We start from the raw sequence: 8,532 nt of genomic DNA on the forward strand, positions 1-8,532 counted from the left end.
TCAACCTCTTGTCGCGTCTATGAATCACTTTAACTACTTACACTTAACCGCAGAAGTCAGCCGACACAGCAGAGTGTAACTTTCGTTGACTCAATAAACAAGTACAGATCGAGCTGACATGTCTCAAGTAGTGAGTCCTTGAACGCCTCTTTGGTCCACTGCCGTGCACGTGTCCACGCCGTGTGCGCATGTCTCTAAAGTAACTGTTTTTGTTGTCGCGATGTGAGCTCTGATGTTCTACTTTGTAGTCACCAGTAATATGATGACAACAAAATACTCTGTCAAACTGTTCTATGCGGTCCAAGACAGTCTCGGTGTCAAAAAGCACCATTTCGTGAGTCGATGGAGCGGGATTATGTAATAGAATGTGTCATGTCATATGTACGCAGGGCAGCAAAAGTGGACTCATTTGCATAATGACATTCAAGACCAGCTCAGGTAACGTGTCCGCCCTGACTCTGAGATGGGAGGTCGTGGGTTCAATCCCCGGTCGGGTAATACCAAAGAAAATGTAACCCCTTTGCTTCCCTGCTTGACGCTCAGCATTACGGGTTGGAAATGGGGGGGGTTCGATCACCAAATGATTCCGAGCACAAGCCCCTGCTGCTCTTCACCGCTTCCCTCAGTGGATGGCTCAAATGCGAGAATGAATTTCGCCCCACTTAGGTGGGTGTGGCCATCAGCGGTACTTTAACCTTTAACCTTGGATGCATGCCGCTCGGGAGGTGTTCACCCTAACTGGGTGGGGTGCGTCAATGCGTCATGACGAGCATGTTTTGTCGTTACTGCAAATGATCATTAAGCACCAAGCAGGGCTATACGGACTCCAGTGGTCCAAGAGTTCTGTTCACCCAGGGGTGAGCAAAGGTGGGTCGGCGGGCATGCACCTGAGGGGCAACCCCCCCCCCCCCCCCCCCCCCCCGACACACACACAGCATATGTATCAGTCCTCCACAGTCCAGGAACCGGCAGCATTTTCTCCTTCGCTGGCACGTTCGATTGCATTTTAAAAGTCAACGATCCTTTCTTTTCAAACACAATGCGTGCACACGTGCAGTGATTTGTTGACACTCTGTATGATTGTTGTGTCCCATTAGAAATGACCTCATGAGGACAACAAAGACATCCCGCCAATAATCAATAATCGCTCTGCGGTTGCAGGCAGGCTTGCTCCAGTGTGTTCCTCCTCCCGCCGAGGCCTCGCAACGATAAACAGGTCGCCGTGGGATTCAACGGCGCCGCTCGCTGCTCTTTGTGTGCGACCGCTCGGGGGACACGTAAAGCTCTGTGCCATTGTCCGCCCCGCCGCGCCTTTTTGGCGCCGTAATCGCCAGTGAAAACACAACAAGTCAGCAGCTGGTCAGCAAGTCACAGTTGAAAGCCGCTAAATGGCACATTTGCCCCGTAAGCAGGCCCAGTTCGGGGGGGGGGGGGGGGGGGTCATGTGCGTGTGGCCCCCGGCCCACCATTCGGTGCACAAAGCATGGATGGTAGGTCACGCTGTCGTTTTCAGCCACAAAACCCCGAGGCCAGACATGCAGCATTAGGATTTCAGCCCAGTCTTTTCTGGGTTTCAACATTCCCGTCTCTTCCGATTGATCGTATTTGGACGTGGAAAATGACTCAAACGGTGAAAACAAATTCCCCTACAAGCATTTCAAGGCATTCCCAGTAAAGGTTTGGCGGCATTGCTGGGATCTTTTGCGGCCTTCAATAAAACAATCTTGAGCTAACGATCGCGAGCTGACGTGTCAAATCATCAACATGTCACAAGTCACACGCTGCTGACGAGCAATATCGGGATTAGCGAGCAAGTTGCGTTGCTGGCCTTCGGATGGAAACGTACGCCGACGTGACCTGCCGCATTGGCGCTGTGCTCAAAGATGGCCGCCCTCCCAAGCTGTTGGGCGGCCAGCGACTTGACGGGCTTGTTTCAACCTGCAGAACACGCGACCTCGCCACACGACACGGAAAGCATGAAAGCATGAAAGCATGTTGTGTGTGCGCGCATCACTTGCAGAGGGAGTTTGCTGTTGGGCGTGTCCTCCCTGATAGAAGCTGATAAGAGTTCATGTCCGACACCCCCGACTCACAAATGGAGGCAAATAAGCACACAGAAGCCCGGACGTGACCTCACTGCAATCAACGTACGAGCATTAATACGTCCAAACGTACCACATTCACATTGATTGATCGAAGACAAGAGCGATCCTTGCGAGGTAATCAATTGGTGGATGAACGTCATAGGCCAGCATTTGTGAAAAGTGTGGCCCTCTAGTGGCATGCCAGAGAATCACATCCCAAGTACAGCTCTGGTACTTTTCACTTTGAATTCAACACAGATGGGAAAGCAGGTCCAGAAAGTCAAGACCCTGACAGAGTTTGGCCTTAGCCACATCACAGGTGCTTCTCGCAATGACCTCATTCATGACGTCATTTACCTGCTGGTTGAGTTCAAGCACCGGTAGCTAAAGCCAAACTGTGGCAAGGGCCTGACTTTCTGGACCTGGATTTCCCATCTCTGGAATTCAATACATTTTCATTTCATCATGAAGATGCTGGGCGTTTGTTATTAAAGATTCATTATGATGTAGTTTTATTCAATTTGTGCAAAGGTGTCCAGCATGATGTGGAGCAGTTTAGCGGTGCTCTAGCACCCTCTAGGGGGCAGCTCGTGGAAGCTCACAGGTCCAACCAGACTCCGTTTAAAAATATGCGTTTTTTGATGCTGTACGCCACATGGATCTATATTACTACATTATTTTAAAATATTTCACAGCTGTCCAAATTCTCACAAAATTCGGTGTCATTAAAAACTGTCAAATTTACTACCCGCTTAACATGTAATTAGTGGAGGGAAAAAGAAAGTATTTTCGGATTGAGCAATCGTCCTGCCAACATGTTTGGCCTTGTGGGTGGTGCCTGGCGTGCCCGCTATATCTACGCGCGCGCGCGCACACGCCCACCCACACCCACACACCTCTTGAGGCAGGCAAGAAGACATCCAGTGTTTGTAGCAGAAGCAGGCAGAATGTCTCTGAAGGGAAAAGTCGCTGTGGTGACGGGAGCTGCGGCAGGAATTGGCAAAGCCATCAGCGAGATTCTCTTCAGGAATGGAGCAAAGGTAAGCAAGCGCGCAAAAAGGAACTTTCTCAACTGCGCTGTTCAAGAAGGGAGACACTCGAGCGTGTCTTACAACTGGGTGACTTCAACACTATAGCTTCTATTTAGCTTCTTAACTAAAATGGGAAAAAAGGGCCGTTTCTTTATCTAGCGAAGTTTATTCCAACAAAAAATGCAAGTTACAAGCCAAATGACCCTTTAGACAAGGTCAACTAAATGATTAACACCATTTAAAACTTCCTGAAGACACTAAACATACCCCCCCTCCCCATCTGACAATTTCAAACAGTTTTCAGTTGTATTCATTCAGTCAAATTAAATGCATAGGATTAGCAATTAAAATGCATCTTATGCATTCAATGTTTCCTAAATGTTAACACTTTTTTTCCCATGTAATGCATTCCTTTAAGTTAAACCACTCAACATCCCATCATGTCAATAATCAGCTTTTGTTGACTTGTGAAATCCCCCCAAAAGTATTCATTGAAAATGTCCAAAGTATTGACAGCTTTTACCTCGAAGCGCAATCGGGCTCGGTTGCGTCCAGTTTGCACGAATCAGCCTTGACGTTTGTCACGTTGTCCATTTTCCGCCGCTATTGATGAGACGGCACGGGGAAGGTTCGGCTGTGGTTCCAAAGACGCCATACTGGCCGTCATAAGCACAATCCCAACAACCGGCTGACTCGACACGAGCGGAATCAAACGTCACGACATGGAAGAGTTGCCATCTTGCCGGCTGCGGCGAAAGCGACTTTGCTGATTCAGTCAAGCCGCGTTCTGTCACTTCACTGAAATAATGAATCCATACTTGCTGTCCATAAACAATGCGTTGACCTCCAGCGCGGCGCGCGGGTCCGCAAGGCCATGACGTCATGGGAAAAGTGTTGCTACGCCAGCCAATCGCATTTGCAAACCCGGCAGGTTGTCCTGCTGGACGTGAACGAAGACGCCGGAAGGACTTTGATGGAAGCCCTCAACGAGGAGGACGCGCAAGAGCGAGCGCTTTTCCTCAGCTGCGACGTTCGATCGGAAGAGCAGCTGAAAGGTAACGTCGGCTCGCTTTGAATGGCGAGAAACGCGCAGAAGGAAGTAGCGCAATCAAGCGCGAAAACCCACCAGCGGTAGGACGGCTCGCATGTCGATGTTGGAATGGAATGAGAAGTTTCGTCGCTTTGCATTCTTGCCCTGTTCAAACCTGCCTGCCAAATGAAATCTCAGCTTGACAACCGCACAATCTTAAGCGAGTGGACGCTTAGCGATGGGCAAGAAGAACCCGCAAGGCACGTTTACGCCGCGTGGTGGTGGTGGTGTTGTTGTCCGCGCTTTCTTGCAAATGAGACATGCTGCATATTTTCCTAATGGTTGTAAAAACTAGCGTTGGTCAAATAACCCCAAGTATCCAAGCACAGCGTTCAGCCGCGCTCGACCGGGTTGAACCCGATGCGTTTTGATTGGGTGGTCGGATCTCATGCAAATGAGCCCGTGCTTAACATACCCAAGATCATGTTTCCATTTGTCGACGCTGGTGATTTGGCCTCCGGACCGAACGTGTGAGCCGGCCGGCCTTTGCACGTCATAAACGGTAATGAATAAAGGAAATGTTTGAACCATTTGCAATAAAACGGAGCGCCGTGTACTGCTGAGCGTCAACGGTTGGCGGTGCATTCCGGTCCACAGAATCATGCACAAAATGCAGACCAGATGTTTTCTGGCCTCAAATTCAAATCAGGACTTTTGAAAAACAATCCCAATTCTTTTCTTGGTAAGATGAAATGTGATTCTTCTCGGTATGAATTGAGAGAGAAAAGCGGCAACTTTGTGCTTCGTTAGCATTTTCTAATCAACTTCTGAAAAATACAAAACAGCCTTCAAGTTGGCGAGCGCTTCCAAGAAGACCAGCGCGATAAACTACGCTAAATAAATAATGATCCCAATCCGCAAAAACCTCATTCTAATATGCAGTATACAGAAAATAGTCGCAGCTTTAAGATTGAGCCCTGGGGAACTCCATTACAATTTTTCAGCTATTCAATGTGCTTAGCCCCAAGATTTTTTGTGCTCACAATATCATTGATCCCTTTTCGCCGGCTGCGATTGATCAAAGTTGATCAGGAAGCGTCCCGATGATTCCAAGCGTTCCTGGGATCGTTGATGCAACTCCTAACTTTCAAATGGGTTATTAGTTGTTCTTCACAGAAGACTTTCCATTGAGGTCAACTCCTGCGGCCATTTTGTTGTTGTCTTTTTGCTCCTGACGCACGTCCAAAGCCGCCTTCAAGACCACCGCCGACACGTTCGGAGGAATGGACATCCTGTGCAACAACGCCGGCATCCTGAACGAAGACGACTGGCAGCTGACGGTGGCCATCAACCTTGTAAGAATGTCCGCCGCCGCCGCCACGCGCGTCTGCTCGCCTTCATTTGGGACGCGCGTCAAGATGAGCCAACAGCTTGCGTCAGGCTTCCTCTTTGTGCTTTTCCGGCCCAATTTATTGAAAAAAAAAAAGTCCTTGCCGTCATCAAAACTGCTGTTCCCTTTTTCGGCTTTGCTGTCGTAGGTGGGCGTTATCAAGGGGACGTACGCTGCCCTGGAGCACATGAGCAAGTTGAACGGCGGTCGAGGAGGCGTCGTCGTCAACACTGCGTCCATGGCAGGTGAAGCCACGCCCCCATTTGACTTTTTTTTTTCTTCTTCCCCATTTCAGATCATTGCTGATGATTCAATCATTTTGACATTTTACTGACGTCACGAGGCAAACGACTTCGGCACCTCCGCCACAAGAGGGCGACAAAGCACGACTTGGATCTAAAGACGGCTTTTTAAATCACTTCCCAATAGTTTGTTGAGACCAGAAATGCAATGCCACACCACTTGTGTCCAAATCACCTCAACATGGCTCCTTGGCAGCAAAAATGCCACACCATGGTGGCAAAGCACTACTTTTGTCTGACTCAAGGGCCTCCCTCTGCTCCCTCATCTGACTCAATATTAAGACGGCAGCAATTCTGTTACTGAAAATGGTTTCCTTGCCAAAACGATGTGTTTTTGTCTGCGCTAGGCATCAAACCTCTGCTGAGCTGCCCGGTCTACAGCGCCACCAAAAGCGCCGTGATCGGCTTCTCCAGAGCCATGGCGGTGAGCCCCCCCCCCCCCTTCAAGCACCCAAAACGCTGTGTACTTTTCTCATTTGTGCGTGTGCGCGCGTCCACTAGAGCGCCTCCAGCGTGGCGGGCTTCGGTATCCGCTTTAATGCGCTTTGCCCAGCGTTGGTCCAAACTGAGCTGCTTGCCAGTCTAAGCGACAAATTGGGACAATTCACCATTCTGGAGGAGCCCACCCGACAACTCATGGACAAGCACGGTGTGTTGAGGTGAGGGGCTGCCGTGGTTTTCTTCTTCTTCTGTTTTTCACGCTCTTCTGCACAACCTTCACGTGTGAAATTAAACGAGCAAGTCAAGCTTTTTTTGTTTTTTTTGAGCTGCCTATTTCCCCCAAAAGCTGTTGTGACGTCCCTGTTTGGAAAAACTTTCATAATACTGCCCCCCCCCCCCCCCCCCCACACACACACGCACACACAGTCTCTGCCCATGACCAGACTGGGTGAAGATCCACCATTTTCAACAAACAAAAGTTCAACAGAGCTTTTCTGATATTTCTGAAAATGCGTCTGTAGGCAACTGTTCTCAATTTTGCCAATTGTAATTTTTTCTAAAGCTGAAAAATGTTGTGTGTGTGCTGGGAATTGTTTTGAATTGTGCGGAAATGCCTCCGTTCTTGTCTGCACAAAAAAGGTCAGCATTTCCCACAATGCATTTCCCCTTCCAGTGCGTCAGAGGTGGCAGCGTATCTTCTGGAGCTGGTGACGGACGACAGCAAGAACGGAGAAGCCTTGATGGTGTCGTCCAAAGGGAAGATGTACGCCGCATTCCCCTCCACCCAAATGGATCTCAAATAGGCTTTTCTTGTCTGCCGTGCCTCTTTTTTTTCTTTTTTTTTGTTTGTTGAATGTATCATTGAGTACTTTATTGTACATGTGGCATTCCGGTTGAATGGTTGTTGATTAAATATCAAGACTAAAGAAGCTGCATTTCATTACATTTTGTTTCCACTTCTATCCTGCTCAAATATGACAACTAATAAGAAACGTTTGACAAGAAATGGGTCAAGTTCTGAAAGTTAAGATGTGCTCGCAGTCACAAAGAAATGCTTTCCCACTTCAGCATAAGCTAAGCTAGCATTAGCACTGTAAACAGTCACGGCTACTAAGATGACACTCTTTTGTAGTGTTAATACAAAATGTCTTTTGTTGTTATTGAATGTCCATTTAAAAAAAAAAGAAAAAAAGTGATAAATGTATCTGTCTTGCTAATTCCTTCTCGTTTCTGGATTCTGCTTGCTGGAGGTCTTGTGACTCTTTGGCAGAGTCACACCGAGTTGTCAAACAGGAGATGGGCTTTTACATTTGTATTTTTTATTTAAAAAAAAAAGAGTACATTCCAGATATTAATGCTGCAGGTCAGAGCGACGTTTGAGGGACATGCGCCTCTTTCGTCAAGCCTTCTGTCTCTGATTGGCTGTTTGTCCTCCTCTCGTTTATTGTTGTCCCTTGAGCTCGCAGTGCTCAACTTGCAACCACTCGAAAAGTTCGACTCATGACTTTCAACGCCCCCACAATGTATCGCGATGCCGCCACTAGGGGGAGCCACTTTCACAGAGTCCATTTGTCAGCACTTTGCTGATGCTCTGGGAAGAAAAAAAGTCCTCCTAATCCAATCAAGATTTGAACTGTGACCGAGTCGCCACTTTCCTTCACTTGCAGGGGACAAATACCGATGGGAAGTGGGCGGGGCCAGCCTGCTGAGGCAGCCGAGTTGCCTGACTCGGTCTCTCTCCAGGTGAGACCAAACAAAAAACGTCCTTGTCCATGTGTTCCGACTTGCAAATGGCCGGCCTGGTATCGATGGCTGGACGTCCACCTCAAGATGGACGTCTTGTCCCTCATTGGCTGCTTTGGACGGACGACTGAGCCGGTGTGGGACAGTCCACATAGAGACAGCAAACCGCATCCCATTGTTGACCTTGGACTGGCTCACAGGTGACACCATTCATAATACTTCACGTTGATGTCAAATTCATCAGTTAGCAAAGATCAGAATTGCATCTCATCGTGTCCAATTTGCTGGAGAGACGTCGGTGAGCACAGGGGCAGGTTAGACCTTGCCCAAGCCAAGCCAAGCCACGTCAAGTCCCATCCAGTCCAGTCAAGTCACCCCTCCTCGTCTTGCTCACATTTACTTCCATACCCGTCTTGTAGCGTACGTGCTTCCCTTCCATTCGGCTCTCGAGACACTGACGATGCTAATTGTTAGCCTCCGAGCATGCGGTCCCTTGGAGGGGGCAAGCCTC

The 8,532-nt window shown here is 48.7% G+C and overlaps 1 protein-coding gene across 1 annotated transcript; it reads left to right on the forward strand.

The window, feature by feature from the left end:
• Positions 1–2,958: 2,958 nt before the first annotated feature.
• Positions 2,959–7,482, forward strand: LOC147161311 (15-hydroxyprostaglandin dehydrogenase [NAD(+)]-like). The gene is made up of 7 exons (XM_086098708.1): positions 2,959–3,124; positions 4,047–4,170; positions 5,394–5,500; positions 5,684–5,780; positions 6,185–6,261; positions 6,339–6,496; positions 6,952–7,482. The coding sequence occupies exons 1-7, from the start codon at positions 3,032–3,034 to the stop codon at positions 7,079–7,081; spliced, it is 786 nt and encodes a 261-aa protein (XP_085954834.1). The 5' UTR covers positions 2,959–3,031; the 3' UTR covers positions 7,082–7,482.
• Positions 7,483–8,532: the final 1,050 nt, after the last annotated feature.

The sequence above is a fragment of the Leptonotus elevatus genome, chromosome 16 (genome assembly GCF_054856555.1).
Source record: "Leptonotus elevatus isolate MCC_2025b chromosome 16, RoL_Lele_1.0, whole genome shotgun sequence".
Taxonomy (NCBI): domain Eukaryota; kingdom Metazoa; phylum Chordata; class Actinopteri; order Syngnathiformes; family Syngnathidae; genus Leptonotus; species Leptonotus elevatus.

Bases quoted from the DNA above. Each gene is read 5' to 3' on its own strand.
- LOC147161311 (XM_086098708.1), top strand. From the start codon at position 3,032: ATGTCTCTGAAGGGAAAAGTCGCTGTGGTGACGGGAGCTGCGGCAGGA. The intron at 5,781-6,184 runs GTGAAGCCACGC...TGTCTGCGCTAG, and splicing joins CAACACTGCGTCCATGGCAG to GCATCAAACCTCTGCTGAGC. The intron at 6,262-6,338 runs GTGAGCCCCCCC...CGCGTCCACTAG, and splicing joins GCTTCTCCAGAGCCATGGCG to AGCGCCTCCAGCGTGGCGGG.